At 42.2% G+C, this 19,891-nt stretch overlaps 1 protein-coding gene across 2 annotated transcripts in view; it reads right to left on the bottom strand.

Annotated features, from left to right (window-relative positions):
* Positions 1–11,090: 11,090 nt before the first annotated feature.
* Positions 11,091–19,891, bottom strand: part of TM9SF1 (transmembrane 9 superfamily member 1) — a 320,432-nt gene continuing 311,631 nt past the window's right edge. For both annotated transcript variants that reach the window (XM_044058483.1, XM_044058482.1), the window contains exon 6: positions 11,091–12,551. In XM_044058483.1, the coding sequence (XP_043914418.1) occupies positions 12,158–12,551 (394 nt within the window). In that variant the 3' untranslated portion in view covers positions 11,091–12,157. The remainder of the gene's footprint in view (positions 12,552–19,891) is intronic.

Here is a 19,891-nt window from a genome sequence, read left to right as displayed (position 1 = left end):
GTTCCATGTTTGTTGTCCTTCATCTCGCCTTCCTTCTTGCTATTTGGGTTCAGAGCCGATCCTCGGCTCCGACTCCCCGGACCCATCCAAGGTAGAGATATCCATTGGTTCCGCAGTCGAAGAAGCATCTTGCAGCATACCGGACTGCGAATGGGTCTCAGTAGAGGCCTGAGAATCTATAGAAGTGGGCATCAGGGGCTGCAAAGGAGCCTCACTGAGTACAGGTGGACTGGCGACTAGCTTAACGGAATCATTGTCGGCAGTTTTGGACCTATGCGGTCTGTCTTTATCTTTACTTTTTTTGGAAGCTCGGTAGTTGGATGGCTTAGCGATGCCATTTTGGAATACGAGAACTTGAGCGAAAGAATTTAGCAACAAAGATAGCCTGACGACAAACGGTTCGGGCGTTAAACAAGGCACAAAATCTACAGCGAGGGATGTTGTGGTCTGGACCTAAACACGTGATGCAGTAAGAATGAAAATCTCTGTGAGGTATTTGCTTTCCACAGGCAAGACAATTGTTAACTTTTTCTGACATCGGTTAGAGCAAGAAAAAAGGATCCCCAATGGGGTACTTAAATTTAGAAGACTTCAGGATTACAAACTCGAAAACGAAAATTTCAGGTAGCGGCCGACCGACACTTGCAAACTGTTTCTGCTTCGGGCTCCTCCTCGGCAAGAAAGACTGATGTAATGGCATCGGCTGCCTGTTTTATACCCCTGACTACATGACATCATGGAAGAAGCGACAGCATCCAATACAGAAATCCTAAGATTCTGGCATTCAGGCCGACTGAGGGCTACCTGCAGGCAGGATAACCCAAGTGTGATGACTGCAGCAGTGAAACATGAAGAACATCACATGTATGTAAAGGTGCAAACAATCAGCAAGAGAAAGAAGGGGAGACTAGGACTAACCAAATGGTATGGTACAAAGGAAACTCAGCCAGTGTGACCAATAAAAGGAATTCCTCTCAATTCTCCAGGAAGGGGAAGGAGGGTGGGACACAAGGAAGGAAGGCGAGATGAAGGACAACAAACATAGAACATTATGGTGAGTACATAACTTCTTTATGTTATGTTGTCCCTATCTCACCTTCGTTCTTGCTATTTGGGACTGCGTCCTCAGCACCTGTCTCTTGGGTGGCTCACTGGAAAAAAACTCTTCAGGACGGTGGAGCCAAAGGATGCCCTGTTCCGTGAGGCCACATCTACTTTGTAATGAGTGACAAAGGTATGAGGATTAGCCCATGTAGCTGCCGCACAGATCAAATCCAGAGGCAGTCTGGTTTGAAAAGCAATAGAGGTAGCCAAGGCCCTAGTTCAGTATCCTTTAATTTTCCCTGCAGGTTTTTTACTGCGCAAACTGTAGATGTAGATTATAATGTCTGAAAGCCACTTAGATAAAGTCACTTTTGAAACTGAGCAACCTTTCTTGTTCTCTGCAAAGGCTATGAACAATTGATTGATTGGATTTTCTGAAGTCCTTGGTCCTGTGTAAATAAAAACGTAACTGTCTATGAACGTCCAATTGATGGAGCTTACAATCTGCCTTGTTGCCATGATTGGGGAAGAATACAGGAAGCTCTATGGATTGATTCAAATTGTACTCTGAGCACACCTTGGGTAAGAAAGAGGGGTTGGTTCTAAAAGGAACTATCTCTGTAGAAAATCAAGGATGGGGGACAAACAGTTAAGACCTGTAATTCTGAAACCTTCCTAGCTGAGGTAATGGCAGTTAAGAAAAGGGTCTTCCATGACAGAAATTTCAGTGGACAAAAAGCAGATGGCGCAAAGGGAGAAAGAATCAGAACCTCTAACTAAATTAAGACCCCGGGGGGGAGGTTCTCTTATTGGAGGTCTTAAAAGAGTAGTACCTCTTAGGAATGCTTTACACAGCCTATGGGACATAATGTTGGAGCCCATTTCTCCCACATGGAAATTAAATATGGCAGCCAGGTGAACCCGAATAGTAGTCGCCGGTGCTCCTTGCTCAAAGGTTTCAGTAAGAAATTTGAGCATCTTTGAAATGGGTGCATGGTTGGACTCATTTGCGAAAAATCAAGCCTGCAACCTTCTGTTTCAGGGACCTATAGTGAGGCATCAGAAGAGCCTTGCTGAGCTTGTCCGCTATCACACTGGTTTTCCCCGGGATGTGCATTGCAATCAAAAAGCATTGGGAAGAGATCACCCATTTCCATACTTGTAGAGCCTCCTGACATAATGGATAAGACCTGGTTCAACCCTGTTTGTTGATGTACCATACTACCGACATGCTGTCTGTCTGAATTGCTATAGTCCTTGTAGGTACAGAGTCTGAAGTGCTTGCAACGCCAGAAGCACCGCTGTCATCTTTAGGACACTGATGTGCAAGTGGTACTCATATTCCTGCCAAGTCACTTGAACAGTTTGTCTCAGATAATCCCCCCCCACCGTATCTGGGAAGCGTCCGTGGTCATTATGGCGAATGGTTGGGGGGGGTTTAGAAACGGTCTGCCCATTGACACCAGAGGGGAATGAAGCCACCATGCTAAGTCCTTCTTGCAAGATTCCGTGATCCAAATATGATGTGACATTGGTAAATCCTGTTAAGGCCACTGAGCAAAAAGGAGGCACTGCAGAATTCTCATGTGGAAGCATGACATAGGGACCAGAGTAATTGCTGCAGCCATCAAACCCAGGATCTTGAGGACAAACCTTGCCAGGACTCTCTTGTTTGCCATGAGGACTGAAACTTGATGACGAATGGTTAACACCCCTTCTTGCGGCAGTTTTGTTATCATGGTCCTTGTGTCTATTTTGCCCCTATAAATGTAATAGACCAACAAGGCAGACTTTTCGTAGTTTATGGTGATGCCTAGTTGTGTACAAGTGTGAACAGTGGAGTCCCCTGCCTCGATGAGTTAATGCTTGGTGGTGGCAATAAGGACCCAGTCATCTAGATATGGAAACACCCAGAATCCTAGATGCCTCAGGTGAGCCATGACTACTGCCATGAATTTGGTGAACACCCTGGGGGCTGTGGTGAGACCAAAAGGGCAGAGCTCTGAACTGGTAATGACTGGCTCCCAGCCGGAAGCGTAGATACCTCCTGGATCGCCCCTCCATTTTTATGTGGTAGTACGCATCCTGGAGATCGATAGAGCACATACAATTGTCCTGATCCAAAAAGGGAAGAATGGACTACAGTGTTACCATCTGGAAGTTTGTTTTCTTGACTGATTTGTTCAGTTTGATGCGATCCAAAATGAGCCTCCAGTCCCCTGTCTTTTTTGTAACTAAAAAGAACCTTGAGTAAGTGCCGGATCTGATTTGGTCTGTGGGGACTTTTTGGATGGCTTTTTTTTTCTAGCAACCTTTGAACTTCTAGGTTTGCTTGATCCTGAAGACTGGGTGGAACATCTGGGTTTGACAGCTGTTTTCTTGTAAGGGGTGGTTGGAAGAAGGGAATTGTGTAACCCCTGAATATTATCGATAGTACCCATGTATCTTCCATGATTGTTTGCCAGGCTTTTGGGCACAAGGATAATCTACTCCCGACTGTCTCCAGAGGAGGACAGTCGGGCCTCCTTTCAGGAGTGCTGGAAGGGCCTGCCGAAGAAAATGTCTGTCGGCCTGATTCTGTGGACCCCCCACCCCGCCGCGAGATCGGCGTCTCCAGTTATTTCCCCTTCTGCCCCTGGAGGAAAAATCTGTGTGTGTGCCAGGCAAAACTCCCTGAGATTTCCAGAACCACGTCTTCCCACTCTTCTGACCTTTGGGGTAAGGGCTAGAGGGAGCAAGAAAACATACCCCCCACAGAAGAGAGAGTTTTGCCATCCTGTTCACACCTGGTAAGAGTCTCTTTTACCTGAAGACCGAACAACGACAAGCCATCAAAGGGGGTGTTGGTAAAGGAGGACTTGAAGTGCCCCACAAATTGACAAAGGTACATCCAGGAGTGTCTACACAAGGCAACTCCTGTACCTGCTACCCTACTCGCTCCATCTGCTGCTTAAGAGATCAGCCGGATGGAGGAATTAAATACACAAGTCAAGGTTGCAAGCTGCAAAGCTTACTTGCCCGCAGCTCTTTCAGCTGTAGGATCCTATAGGGTATCTCCCAACTCCTTTAGGAGATCCCTCTGAAGGCACGTAAAGTGGGACAAATAATTCAGCAACCTAAGGGTAAAGGCCGCAGAAAAAAACATACACTTCCCATACCTGTCCATCGTATGGGACTCTCTGTTCGGTGGATGTACAGAAGTTTCCGCTTGTTCTTTCTTGGTGGCTGCTGCTACCACTGTAGCATCAACAGCCACACGCTTTGATAGAAAAAGCTTATCATCTGAAGCAGTTATGAATTCATTAGGCCTCCTTGGAACTGGTTCCATAGTCTATGGAGAGCTCCACGCCTTCAGACTCACTAGGGCCAGGAGCGGGTTGAAAGGTGTAGACACCCAAGAGATGGAGGGTTGGGAACCAAATGCATCCAGGTATACAGACTCATCCGCAGAAGAGGCAAGGGATTTCCTGCCACCCCTCTGTCTAAGGATTTCCAGGATGTCTGAAAAAGAGACATCCTCAGAGAGGGACTGCGGGGACCCTTCCGAGTCCACCAAGTCCATGTCTGAAGTGAGGGACTCAGGGGAGTTCAAATGCTTTCTCTTGCATTTTTTTTTTCAGAGGGACCTCCTCTGAGGGGTGCTCTGTGAGGTTTCGGAAGAGGTGGGGTCACCCAATGGGGCATCCTGGAGCATGGGTTCCCTACACTTGGGGGGAGGTTGTGATGCAGACACCAGCACTGAAGGAGAAGGAGCCAATGGACCAGAGGGTAGAGCGGTCTCAGAGGATAGCATGCTCCTCATCACCTACAAGGCACCGCTTTCCTTGCCCAAAAGAGTCCCCGGCTCTGAAGGGACCGGGGATCTCCTCCAAACAGAGGGGCGATGGCTCTAAGGCCAATGCAGGAGCCAAGCTCACCTGAGCCGAAGCTCCGAGAGGGAAAGCGGAGTCAGACAAGGGTCAGATGCCACTCTCCCCTCAGAGCCGATGAGAGCATCAGCCGCCAGATCCCTTGATAGACTGAGATAACGAGGAGATCAGAGCGGTAGTAGGAACCAAAAGACTGGTCGTAGTCGGAACCGACGGTTCGACCATGACTTCCATGCACTTCAGCTCTGAACTCAAGGGAGTCGAAGGAGGAATCGATAATGGTGTGGGTTGGACTCTGGGCTTGATAATAATTTAGCTAATGCTGGTGTCTTGAGAAGCCTCTTCACCACCCTCTCCACATCATCATTATCCGAAAGACTCCTGGATGACCATGAGGAATGGGTGGAAGACCGATGATTGACTGCCACAGACTGTAGAAGCGGAGACTGTTGAACAGTTCCAGAGAGGGAGATCTGGTTCTCTTGTGAGTCCTGACTGGCTCTGAGACTACTGATGGAGCCGCCAGAGAAGGAGCTTTGTTAGAACCAACACTTGGATCCGACAAACTCGAAGTTTTGTCCTTTGCTTTGGATGGCTCCAAAATCAGGGCCGACAAGGACGATGGCATAATGGACTTCTCTCCTGCTTTTTGACTGCCTGAGTACCCTCAGACGAAGCATCAAAGGGGCTCTTCAATAAGCCTCGCAGAATCAACTTATTTTTTTCTCTCCTGCAGGACCTGAGAACTAAAGCCATGACATATAGAGCACGAGTCCTGTAGGTGGACAGCCCCTAAGCAATAAACATAACTCATGTGCCCGTCCGTAAGGGACATCTTTTGGCAACTGGAGTCACACTTTTTAAAACCCGAAGGTTTTGTCCCTTTGGTGGAATCCTTAAACATGCTATCAACTAAGTATACCAAGGAAAAGGACAGTAGCAAAGTACACTAAGAAAAAAGACAGTAACAATAAAACTGCTATCACTATAAACTATAACTTTTTTTTTTTAAAAGAGGAAGGATGGAAGGGGAAGAGCCAAAACTAAAAACGGCTAACTCCTGCAACCAAGTTGAGCATCTAACTTAAATGGCTGCTCCTGTAAAAGTAAATAAGAGAGAGAAGAGAAAAAAAGGTGCCCTTTAAGTAAAACACAGGGCTGAAAGGACAAGAACCCTCTACTATAAAAAAGGGTTCACAAGGACAAGGAAGGCCTAAAGAAAAACGGCCACAATATCACAAAAACAGCAGCGGAAAGATATGAAAAGGTGCAAACCTAAAGAGAAAACACTTGACACACTATAAATTTCAGAAAACTAACACTATGTTGTCTAAAGTTAGACATTAGTAAAAAAGAAAAATACTTAGCCTGAGCCAGTATGAGCAATCTCAAAGCTGCATGCTTCAAATGAGATCTGGGTAACTACCGCTAGGCATGTTGGGATAGGGGCTAGCCACGAGCCAGTAAAAGCTCTCGAGCTATAGTATACGGCTGAGTCAGACCCGAGGATCTGTCCAAACCCAAACAGCAAGAACGAAGGTGAGATAGGGACAACATAACATGTAAAATTACAAATACATTTAAATACAAGTTACCTCCAAACAAATCAAGGCTATCATATGCCATGCAAAATAGATGAATATTCAAATGACCTCTGAAGGCCCACACACGAGTTTTCCAAAACCACTAAGGCAAACAATTCCACAAATTTGGGCCACTACTGAAAAAGTGCAAAGGTTGACCAAGGTTAGATGAGCCCTGAGAATCTCTAGTAGCTCCACAGTAGTGCAGTAGATGCTTCTTGACAGTCAGTGATGTCTAATCAGGCCCTTTAAATAGGTAGACATACTAAACAAGTGCCAATATCTTACATACAAAATCAGCAAATGTTATAACGATAAAGACCTGAAGAGATCAGTGCATGTGTTGTGCTACTCAAGAGACTTTATGGGAGAAGGTGCCTACTTCTGATGATTTTCTTCACATGCAAAATGAAAACACTTGCCATTGCTTAGACCACATCACATAGTGAAAGCTCACAGTTAACTACCACCTCAAATCATACAGCCTATCAACTCAAGAAGGGCATTTGCATCACAGACTGAACCACCAAGACCTCACCTTAGCAGGATTTAAATTTCAACCTGTTATTTGTAATCCAGTTTAGGATATCTAAAATAAAACAATCTAAACCACCACTGACAGTTTCAGGAAAGGAGTCAAAAAAGAGAGGCAAAGCTCAGTATCATCACTCCAGCTGTGCTAATTCACGCCATGTCCTCAATTGATATTGCCAAGAGAAAGCATGCACACACTGAATGACAAAAGTCTCTGTACCAAACTCTATGGAATACCACTGCATAAAGCAAGAGTCTCTACTATACACAACCATCTGGGTCCTACTGGCTAGGCCAAGAAAGTAGTACTCTATCAAAACCACTACAAGTTCACAGGTGGTAAAGAAAAATGTAATGGTACAGTGGAAGATAGCCAGTCCTGCATTACTGTTCCTATTTTATTACATCTACTGTTATGATGTGTACACTCACACAGCTATGCTATGTCGATCAGTCTGGCAGTTGATACACAGTCTTGCAGTTAAGGCAGAGGACTAAGATTATGTCGTGCTAGTGAGCTGCTTCCTGTCCCAAGGGTACAGGGTTTGAATCTTTCCAACTTCAATTTACTTACCTTGAGCTAGTCACTTAACCAGATGGTGTTTTACCCATGAAACTATTATAGCCATCACAGCTTCAGGAATGATACAATCTTATGACGGAATACCAAGTCAAGCAGTGCAGAGTCCACTTCCAGGAAGAAGTGAATGGTTTACAGCATACTCTGCAAGAAACGTTTTACCACACTTGATATGTATGCAATAAGGCATAAGGGGTGTGTGCATAGCACAGACATTACTGCCCACCTAAATATGTTGCAAGTCATAAGTCCAAAGGGCCAGTGTATTACAATCTTTGAATGTGTATTAGTATCTGTACCATGCATATACCCCAATCACCTTGCTGCACTTAAAATAGGCACCTGTTTTTTGTAGTCTGAATTTTACATTTAGTAGTGTAAGCAAGAGAATTACATTTTGTAATGTATTTTAATGCATAAAGTTCCTACATATTAGCCAATTGTTCTCCAGAGTTAGAGCCTTTCAACTTTCTGGAATTTTTGTATGAAAGCTTTTAGGTAGTCATTTAAGGGAGAACCCTTATTATCCAACTGTTATGCACTATTATTTGTGCAATTCCATTTGTAAACATCGTCTTACAGTAAGTTTTTAGAAACTGCATTCTAAGTCAGAGTTGTACAAACTCAAAGACACAGTTCAGGTTGTGGAGGTCCATGAAAACATATTCTGAATTTTTCTGAATTCAAAGTTATAAGTTTTGACAGTGTTATGAGCATTTACTGACAATATTTTTAAAAAGTGTGTTGCCCATTTTAATTAAATGCTTTGCAGGGTTGTAACCATTTATCTTTGTGTAATTTTGGTATTAAGTTTTCAGGGTAGTCATCTTATGGACTCCTCTTTCAAAGTGTTGCCTCACTATACAAATCCATATGTAAACACCGTTTCATAACTGTCTTCACAAATCACATTTTGGATCTGTGTTGCACAAATTCAGCATCATAATTCAGGTGGGGAAAGTCCATGGATGGCATGCTGAAAATTTGACGATAAACTGTTAAGTCTTGGGACCTGAGCTGCAGAAGGCCTGCAGTCTGTCTCATCTTCCAAGAACTTGCCTCAGCATCTTTCCACCTTCAGGGGGTGGCAAATGCCCATCCATCAGGAATGTCAGGATGCTCCCAGTTTAAGAAAGGTGCCCAACCATGCCCTCTTTCAGCTTTCTTGCCCACTGAAAACTACAAAGCAACTATAAATAACATCACACAGAGTTTTTACTATGTTTATCCCCCCCCCCATAAATTAAATATACCAACTCCAAAGTTGCACTACAGTGGGAAAAAAAGTCAATTTCCTAACCCCACTGTAGTGCAACCGTGGAGTTGGTACATTTAATTTATGGTGGGGTGTGGGGGCTCCCACTTGGGGGTGCAGGGGGGCTTGCCCCCCCCCTGCATCAAACAGTGTGTGGGATGTTATTTATAGTTGCTTTGTAGTTTTCAATGTTTTGAGATTTGATGTTATGAGTTTTAGATGTTCTGAAGTTTAGATGTTATGGTCTTGATGTTTTGAGTTTAGATGTTATGAAGAGTAGATGTTTTGATAGGTAACTATATATATATATATATATATATATATATATATATATATATATATATATATATATATATATATATATATATATATATATATATATATATATATATATATATATATATATACATATATAAACACACACACACTCATCTATCACTATGTTCTGAATTTGCTAAAATGGTAGCTTTACCATGAATTAAGTTTCTTGACTGGATGTCTCTCTCAGGATGCTGAGAGGGTACACAAAATGCTGTTTGTTGGGATCTTCTCCATCTCAGTGCTGACTACATAGTACACAAACTTCATATGGAAGGAGAGATCCCCCAACAATCCAACACTACTAAAAATAACCAGATTTGATATAAAAGTACACTCAAGGGATGGGTCATTAAAACTGACTGATTCACTGTTCATTGTATTGGTGTCACAACACAAAGGCTCCTAGGAGACCCTACTTGAGTTTGCCAACAATTTCCAGGGAAGTAAATAGTTCACTACCAAAATGATCATCTACTATACTCTTAAATATCTCCAAACTTGCAGCCCTTCGTATTCATAATGGTAGTACATTCCTCAGATTATCTGCTCTTCCATGGAACGGCCTTGCCAAAACAGTTTTAAAAACTGGAATAATAACTTACAGGGCAAAGTTTCTATGCTTTGTTTTCCTTCATGGACTTAACTATGTTGTCATGGTTGAATCCATTGTGAAATCTTGTAGACAGTGGTTTAATTCCAAGTCACAAACACGTTTTACACATACAACCTTAAACTGAAAAGAACAGTCTTGCTGTTACTTTCAGATGCATGCAACTGAAAACCTTGATTACTACATTTGACTGAAATTGTCTGACATGATGTCTGTAAACACTTCTCTGAAATATTACGAATTTCATGTTTAACTTTATACATGTGTCATTTTAGAGAATATGATTATTTAAAATACTCAGACTGTTATGCAGAAGGGTCCCTTAGAATACTGGACGCACCTAGTTATAAAGCAAATAACAGCCTCCGTATTCTGATTAGGGGGCACTGGGCCAAACAATGCTTTGCTAGGGATGGTACTTGAACCCCGTTTGCCTATTTTTCATGATTCTTTCAATGGTGATACAACAGGCTCTACTTTTGCTGCTATCTGTTAAAAGTGGAATGCTGTCAAATGTAGACAGTCCGAAACAGAGGGCAACAACTGCAGAAATGCCAAATGTTACTGTTTATTCATACAGGGGGAATAAATTATGACATTATGAATTACTATGATCATCCACTGTTAAGGCAGAAAAAAATGGTAAAAGAGCATCACTGGTAATACCCTCAAAAATAAACTGAGCCAAGTGGCAACATTCTGACCAAATCTCAAAGGTGAATCTAGTAGCTGACTGACTAGCCAAATGCACAAATACTGCAACACAGTAGGTGTGAAAGACATAACTAATGGCAATTGTTTCTTCAAAAAGACTGCCCAGGAAAATGTCATGTGACATGTTATCCTGGGCAATACATGTCTGGAATTTGGAAGTAACTTAGTGGCTTGGCTGACAGAAGCTGAATCTGACAGCAGCTAAGAAGCTTAAATGTTAGGAAAACAGAAAACCTTGATTACCCCTAGGTTACTGACAAGCAAGCAAGCTACATAACAATTATGGAATTTGCTGTGTGTCTGCAGATCCAGGCAAAAGTTCTGGAAGTCTCCTGTGTCTGAATCTTCAGTGGCAGCCTAAGAAGCAGCAAATACACAGGTAGATCTTACACCAATCAGTGCTTTCACATCAAAGTAATCCTGGTGCCAAACAGAAATAACACAGAACAGACCAATCTACAGCCACTCAGAATGGTGATAATCACTAAAAAGATAATCCACTGAAAATTAATACTTACTTGCTAAAGGAATAAGGAAGTCTATTTATTAAAGACAGGATACATTCAGGCAAACAGCAATATCCAGAACTTTACTTTATTGTATCTATCCTTTGCTGACCAGAACAGTCCCACTCAACAGGTAGCTTGTTTTCAAGAGAAACCTGACCTTTACACTACTAGAAAAAGTTTCACCAGGGCAACATGGAACTTCCCTTACTCTCTTTGATAGGTGCATGGGATGTTTTACATTCACTTGAGCTGTTATCAACTCAATAGAACACTTGTTTAACATCTCACCCAAAGGACAACACGTTCAAAAGTACAGCACCCTCCTAATGCTGCAATCCAATCACCTGGAGTGGGAATAGAACCCACAACCTTCTGGTCATCCAACATTAAAGTCATCCTACCTGCTGCGCCACTAAAATCATGCCAATATCACGTGAGCTCAGATCTTTCACAAATGTAAAAACAGAATTAAACCACTTGTTTCTCTTGCCTCATGATGAACAGAATTAAAAAAAATAGCCCAAAACAAATATAAAATATTGAAAAATCAAGTCTCCTATGGCACTTTATAACATGAAAAGGAGAAACAAATGTATTCGAACAGACCATCTGCCAGACTGAAATTTGAATTACATGTACATACTCTGACAATGATTGGTTTGAGATTCTTCATTTACATAGTCACTTTTGCAAAAAAAAAAATGGTTGCTGTCAGAAAAACAGTCCTTGTTTAGCACTTCTCTAGAGAAGAGTTCAAAGAATGGAGAAACCCTGATGGGTACTTATTAATATATTGGTTCTAAACGAGTCCAAACTAGTGACCTTATAACTCTGAAGAACATTCACCAAAGTGGACCACTGGGAAGGCAAACTCAAACTGTTCTGGAACACTTTAATGTGGGACCAAGGTGGCCTTTTGGAAGAGTGAATGTGAGCTATCAAATGTCTTCAGCTACCTTGAAGAAAAAAAAAAAACAAAAAAGAAATTCTATTGTCCATGTCATATACATCAAACAAAGGAAAAAAAAATCAAACACTTCCCCATATTCTCTTAAAGGCTGCTAGGTACATTCTTCAAACTGACATACACAAAAAGGTATGATAAGTCATTCTTTCCCATATTTTGTTCAGTAGAACCTCAGTCCATTTTCAGATTTACATAAATATATCGAATAAACTTTAGAGAAGCAAAAAAGGAAACAGTTCCCAGCATGAGGAAAAATATGTAGGCTGTGAGAAAGGTATACCCAAAAAATTCCACTGTCTGTATAGCTCCAGACATACTGGAACGCTTGAAGTAGTAGAAAACAGAATACATGAAGATAAAGAGGCCAGTGGATCCTGTGCTGAAGATGGAACGCCACCACCAACGGTAGTCCTCACCCGACAGCTGGAAATACGTTAGGGCGATGGAGATGCAGGCACTGACACTTAAAAGTATGACAAAGACAATGAAGAGAATTCCATAAAGAGTGTATTGCTCCCGGCCCCATACTGTTGCAAATATGTAGTACAGTTCAACAGAGATGGCACTGTAGAAGACAACAAAAACAGAATAGTTAAGAAACTAATCAGACACATCAAAAGAAATTACAAATTCAATTATATACTCCTTATTGGACCAATTTTTCTTAAACTATTCTCTCACTTAGATTGTGAGTTAAACATAAGGATTCAGAAGCCACATTAGGCATCTCCCTTTTGTGGTGTTATCACAAATATAGCTTCTATGAAACAGTTTCTCTGATGGTCACCATTTCCTCACTACTACTTTTAGCAGGGAACATTAGAGCTTTCTTTATCAGGCCTTCCAGGAGTTTTCATATCTAAGAAAGACAACATTCATATCAGAGCAGATCAGTAATGACTTTTTTGTGAAAAAGAATGCCTGACACCAAAAGTATAATGTTTCACAAAATATGTGACAATCACACAGGTATAAGCTTCATATGTAACATGACTCGCAGCTTAAGAGCCAGTTGTCATTTATTTACATTACACAGTCAGCAAAGAGGACAAAAAACAGTTGTGTAAGAAAACTTGCCATAATGGTAGATACTCAAATGATTACTGCTACAGTATTCTTAGTATTACTGGTTATATCCTGCAATGTTCCATGTGTTCAGACCACTGATAGCTCGAGCAGAGCCGGAGAAAATAAGTGGTCTGGGCAATAGAGAGAGGCTAGAACCCTGAAAGAGATCAATACTAGGTAATAAAAAAATCTATCTACTCACTCTGGCAAAAAAAATCACACAAAAATTGGGGGGGGGGGTGACAAGCAGCTACTGCAGCAATGATCATTTGAACACCTTCTCTTTTGTTAAGTTTACTTGCACAATGGACTATGTTCATCATTTGATCACTGCTGCAGTATCCTTAGCTACACTGGCATAAAATCATAGCTTACAAGGTTTATTTATTTATATTTGTTTTCTGGGCTAGAGCACTGATCTCCATGGACCTTTTTCAGACTCCGTCCAGGAGAGGTGTCTGGTTAAGTGACGCTCAGAGTTACAAAGTTAGGCAGTGGAAGCTAAGGGAATCAAACCTTGCACTACAGGAATGATTAGGGTCCAGAAGCCCCCACAGAATGGTCCAAGCAGAGCCTGCTCTAGATCTGGAAAAGGAGCCTAGTTTATAAATGTACAGAACACCATGTTACTTCATCTAGAATACTTAAGAGTCCACCTCTTTCCAAAGGGTCACTGATAAAGCCAAGGCCCCAAAAGAATGTGCCTTGAACCTGTCTAGAATTGACTTCTTATGGTGGGAATAACAAAAGGAGTCAGCATGGGGTAACCACATGGAAACAGACTGCTTTGACACAGGTTACCCTTTATTCTTACCTTCATATGAAATGAATAACTCACTATAATTTCTGAAGGTTTTGATTCTGTCAACATAACAGCCAAGTTGTCTATGAAAATCCAGAGTATGAAAAATCCACTCTCCCTCAGGTTTAGATTCTGGAAAGAAGATAGAGAGATAGTTAGCTTGGCTCAAAGTAAACATGGATACCTCTTTAGGCATAAAAAGGATTAGTTCTCAAATTAAATCCTATCTTCACTGAAAATGAGATAAGGTTGCCCCACAAGCAGTGCTTGCAACTAAGGGACTCTTCTTGCAGAAATCAAATAAATCTATAAAACTCTTGTCTGTGTTAAAAACATTAAATCAGCCTGATAAGCCAATTCAAATAGAAGAGGAGTTAATTTTACAAAACCAAAATTAAGATCCTAAGGTGAAGACACCTACTGCAGAGCCCCTTTCAAAAACATTTTGACATAGGAATGCATTAAAAGAGGAGGATCTACGGGCAGACAAATGAACCTTGACAGAAAAGTAAGAAAGAAGAGAGGACAATAACTTACACAAATATTTTGTATATGCCGAGAAACAGTAGCTTAAACAGGGTCTTAGTTCTTGTTTGGGCACCAACTAGAAATTATTTTCCATTTACTAATATACGTTTCCTACTAGTAGGCTTCTTTGCCTACTTTAATACCTGCTGCAAGCCCTCAGAAAATAGGTGCCTAAAAGGTATTAAACCTTTATCATCTAGGCTGTTAGATGAAGTTGTTTCAAGTTGGAGTATTTCAAACAACCTCTTTCTAAGTTGAGTAGCTCCAGCTTGTGGCAAGTGTCCTTGGCCATTTCCAGAAGATGGGATAACCAACTGCTGCCTGAAACAAAAAGGAGTTACCACAATGCTCTTTGGAAAGTCCTGAATCTTCAGAATAATTCTGGATATCAGTGGCAGTGGAAAGGGTGGAAAGGAAATCAGGAGCATTCCCATCCAAAGAAATGAAAATGCATCTGTTTTCCCAGTCTGCTTTCAATGAGTTCTGGAGCAGAATTTTGCCAGTTTTTTTGCCAATTGAGACAAAAACAGGTATTCCCCACAGCTGGATTAAATCATGAAAAAAACTTGATTAATTTCCATTCATGGCAGCCTGTCATGGTTCTGCTCAGCTTATCTGCCACAATTGTTTGCTCTGATGAAATGCAAGATGTGAGATCATGCTGAACTGCTACATCCCAGGCTACCACTGCTTATGTTCACAGAACATAACATCTGGAAAGTACAGTTGTGTAAAATCCTGCCATAATAGCAGATGTCCTTCTCTTCACTGTTGCAGTATTCCTTACGTAAGGGATCGCATGCCAAGGATAGCCTATTGTCAGCCAGTATACCAAAGCCTTTAGTATTTGCAAGCGCCATACTTCCCATGTACGCTCCTCATGTAAGGCATAGGGCAAAAAGGGGATGTACAGATACAAACACTTCAGAACTGAAAAGCCCCAAAATGGACAGAATGTTCCCAGGGACTAGGAATAACGTGCATTCAAAAGGAGAAAACAGAGAAGAACCCCCTGGGCAGGAGAACAAGTTAGAGCAGAGGCAGCAGTGGGGAAGGAGTGAATACTGCAACAATTAAGTGGAGGACATCTACTGTTATAAGATTTTACACAATTGTACTACGTCCTTCCATATCACTGTTGCAGTATTCCTTATGTAAGGGAGAATACAAAAGCTCAAGAGGAAACCTGAAGAGTATGACACTGAACAGCCCTCAAAAAACTCATGCAGAATAGCCTTGGCAAAGGCAGCTCTAGCCCTGGAAATAACATCAATTTATAATGTTTATTACAGTTATGGACAGAAGACCAAGTAGCAGCCTCAAGGATGGAACTGATATCCAGCCCTTTGAAAAAAGCACCATTGGAAGCAACAGTTCTAGTACAGTAAGCCTTTAAAGAAGATGAAAGACATTTAACATGAAAAGAATAACAAAAAGAAATGGCTTTAGAAATTCAGGAAGAGATGGTCTGCTTAGAAACAGCAAAACCCAAAGACCTGGGATGAAAAGAAACAAAAAGCTGTTCAGATTTCTGAATAACTTCAGTTTTATCCAAGTAATATCTGAGCTGTCTATGCAAGTGCAAGGTGTGAAGAACCTTCTCATTGGCAGACTGTGGAAAAAGAAAAAAAGGAAAGCCAAGTTAATAGACATATTAAGGGACAACTCATTGACCACCCTGGGCATAAAAGAAGGATTAGCACAAACATATACCCTGTCCTTGTGGAAAACTAAGAAAGAAGGAACAACCATGACAGCCTGAAGTTCAGAAACCATTGTGGCTAAAAGTAAAAGCCAAAACAAGAAGAGTCTTTCGAGTACAATGTTGTAAGGAAGCTAAAGCAGCAGGCTCAAAAGGAGCCTGAGTCAATTTATCAAGAAAAAATATGAGGTCCCAGGAAGGCACAATAGGCTTCTTGGGAGACCTGATATGAAGGACGTCTTTGAGAAACTGTTTGACCTCATATCTAGTGTACAGATGAGGAGTCAATGGCAGATAAGCCTTAAAGCCCTTTCTCTCTACTCAGTCTCCTATAGATTCCTGAGGGGTGATCTGTGCCTGGCTAAAAGGCAACCACAAACTCCACACTTATGAATCTACATATTTGTAAGCCAAACAGTACCAGAAATACAAGGTCAAGGGACATGAATGCTGTCTTTGACTTAAACATAACATGCTGGAGAGAGAGATGTGTGTCTCAGAAACTGCCCCATCCTATGGAACAGGCTTCCCATCCATGTGAAGATGGGTTTAAGTACAACCTAGACAAGTGGATGGGGAATAGGAAATTTACACCGGGCCTGGCAACCGTGTCTCTTATGGACAGAAGTAGATTATAAATGCCTGGTCGTCAATGTCCTGTGTGGATGCAGGACATCATTATTCTTTTGGGTAAACTTGGATAGGCTTAGAAAGGCCTCTTGGGTCATTAGCCTAGTAACAGTCTATTAATCTATGAATTGTTGATAGGTGATCTTTAACAGAAGAATATTCCAACCCAGAATGGAGCACTTCACACAAATGGTCAGAGGAACCTCCTTAGATGGAGGATGCTGATGACAAGAGAGGCACCAGAGAGAAAATCTCTTCCATTTAGAAAAATATGATTGCCTGGTAGTGACCTTCCTGGCCTCCTGCAGGACCTGAAGCATGTCCTTAGAAAAAAGGTGCCTAAAATGGATCAATATATCATCACCCACAGTGTCAGTTGAAGAGTGTACAAGTGACCCCTTGTCTTGTGTGAGAAGGCCCACCTGGTGAGAAACTTGTGGTTATTGTCCCAGCCAAGTGAGAAAGAAGGGGGGAACCAATGCTGTCTGGGCCAAAAGAGTGTCACCAACAAGATTCTAGGAAAGTCCTGCCTGATCTTGAGCAAGACTCTTGGAAGTAGTGGAAGGTGAGGGAAGGTGTACAGAAACATCCCCTTCCAAGGAAAACAGGGCATCCACTTCCCAAGTCAAGCCAGAGGACTGAAGACTCTCAAACAGAAAAGAGGAAGTTGCCTGTTTAGAAGGCAGGCAAAAAGATCCTCCTGAGGAGTATCCTACTGATGAACACTGTCCAGGAACACATCTCTGTGAAGCAGTCATTCGTGAGCTTGTGTGCTGGACCAGCTCAAACAGTCTGCAACTAGACTGTACTCTGAGGGGATGTAGATAGTCTGAAGACTCGCTTCATACTGGACAGCTAGATCCCAGACCTCAAGTGCTAGCCTGCAAAGAACGCAGGACTTTGTACCCTCTTCCTTGCTGACATACCACATCACTGTGGTTTGTCTGTGAAAACTTTGAGGGGCCCAGGATGAAAGAGTGTAAGTAAAGCCTGAAGAACTAAAAGCAGAGCCCTCTTTTTCGTTGATGTTGATTTGGTCCTAACTCTGATAAAAGGGTTAAAGACCCTCAACCTTGAGAGATCCGATGGAAGCCCCTTATCTCAGGCATCTGTAAAGTGCTCTAGAGTCACGACAGGAGACTAGAAAGGAAGCTCTGGGTTGAGAGAAAGTTGATGAATCCACCAATGAAGCTCAAGCATGAGACAAAGAAGGAAGAGAACTAAGAAGTCCAGAGGGTGGCAATACTGACGTCCCACAGACTTGAGGTACCAGTGAAGTTTTCTCATTTGGAGCATGGCCAAAGGCAGCATGGGAATGGTGAAAGCCATAAACCTGATGACCCTGGAAAAAGTCCCTGGTCGTGACTGATTCCAGTGTAAGAGGAGACTGGAAAAAGGCACTCAGAGACAGGGTCTTGTGGGGAGGCAGAGATGTCAGCATGGGGATGTTTGCATCCTGGAACTAAGGAAAACATGATTCTGACAAGGTGTCAAGACTTATTTCTGAAGGTTTACGGTAAACCTCAGAGACTGCAGCATGGAAATAGTACACTGGAAATCCTGAAGAAGAGCCTCACAGGATGGAGACTGAAGGAGCAGACTGTCCAGATAAGGAAAGATCTGAACCCCTCTAATCCTGAAAAAACAATGACAGGAGCAAGGCATTTAGTGAATACCCTTGAGGTAGTAGAGAGGCCACAGAGCAAAGCAGATGGCTGAAAAATGCAAGGAGGAAACAGAGAAATGCAAACATTTCCTGAAAAGGGGATGATGGGGATATGAAGGAAGGCATCCTTGAGATCCAGAGAGACTAGAAAGGTGAGGAGGAGGAGAAATAAACTTTGAAGCGACTACAATCGAAAGGCGGGGACCTTGAGAAAGGTACTGAGCTGAGAAAGGTCCAGAATTGGTCTCAGGTACCCTCTTCCTGGGAACCAGAAACATTCTGGAATAAAAACCCTTTCTTCCTGGCCTGAATGGTACCCTGGATCAAGGGAGAATGAAGCACCTCTGAAAAGACAGGAAGCGAGGTTGAGGGATGGCCAGAGAGTCAGAAATTTCCAAATGATGAACTATGTCTGGCGATAATGCACAGAACCCCGGAGTCTGTTGTGATCTTTAACCAATCTGGAAGGGACAAGGAAAGATGAAGGGACAAGGGAATCTGGGGAGGGAAAAGGGAAACAAATTGTCAGACACAACCTGGCTTGTCCTGAAAAGGAGGTTTCTGGGAAATAGGGGTCTGGGAAATTAGCAGGAGGTACACATCTAGAACCCTTTTTACCTTTGGGCAGAGGGTGAGACTGTCTGTGAACAAAAGCAGATTTGGAAGGGAAATCCCTCTGACAATTTGGAATAGGAGAAACAAAAATATATTTCAACTCCTGCAAAGCTATGCATTTATCCTCGAGAGAGATTTAAAAAGCTCAGCAGTAACAAAAAGATTTTTATTACCTGAAGAAGCATCCAATAATTTGGTCTTAATATCATCAGGCAAAGCAAAGAGTGACGCCTCATAACAGTACCAAATGCAGCTGCCCTGGAGGAAGCATTAGTTGCATCATAACTGCATTTAATAGAGTGGTAGGCAATTTGAGAGGTAAAACCCAACAAGGAAAGGGCCAAAGCCTTCCTATCAGGAAGATTAGAAATCTCCTGAGAAACTTGAAAGAGGAGGGCTAAAACATACCTGGTCATATGAGTCTGGTAATTAATAGTCCTAAAGGACATGGTGGCAGCAGTATAGACTTTTTTGCCTATCCTCTCCATAGCTCTACTATCCTTAACTGACAGAAGCAACTTAGTAGAGGGCAACAACTTGGAGGGTTTGTAAGAGACATCACAGAAGGATCAGCAAAAGGGCATTTATACAGAAATATTCAATCAGGCACTTTATTAAATCTATCAGGTTTCTTAGGAGCTGGAGATGGAGAATCAGGGGCTACAGAAGATGCCAAAAGGTATCCAGGAGGGTGGCCAAAACTGGAGGAAAAGCAGAAGGCTTGGGAGACTCCCATCTAGAGGAGTTCATAATACCTCTTCTGGATATCAGAAACCTGAGAACAATCCCACTTAAAGAATTCTATCATATGGGAAATAGTGTCCTCAGAGGAGAGTTCCTCTAAAGAAGAATCTGGACTAATAGAATCCTCTTCCTCTGAACTACAGTCCAAGG

The sequence above is a fragment of the Protopterus annectens genome, chromosome 16.part0, assembly GCF_019279795.1.
Source record: "Protopterus annectens isolate FY-2018-M chromosome 16.part0, PAN1.0, whole genome shotgun sequence".
NCBI lineage: Eukaryota > Metazoa > Chordata > Ceratodontiformes > Protopteridae > Protopterus > Protopterus annectens.
This window is presented reverse-complemented; position numbering and strand designations above follow the sequence as displayed.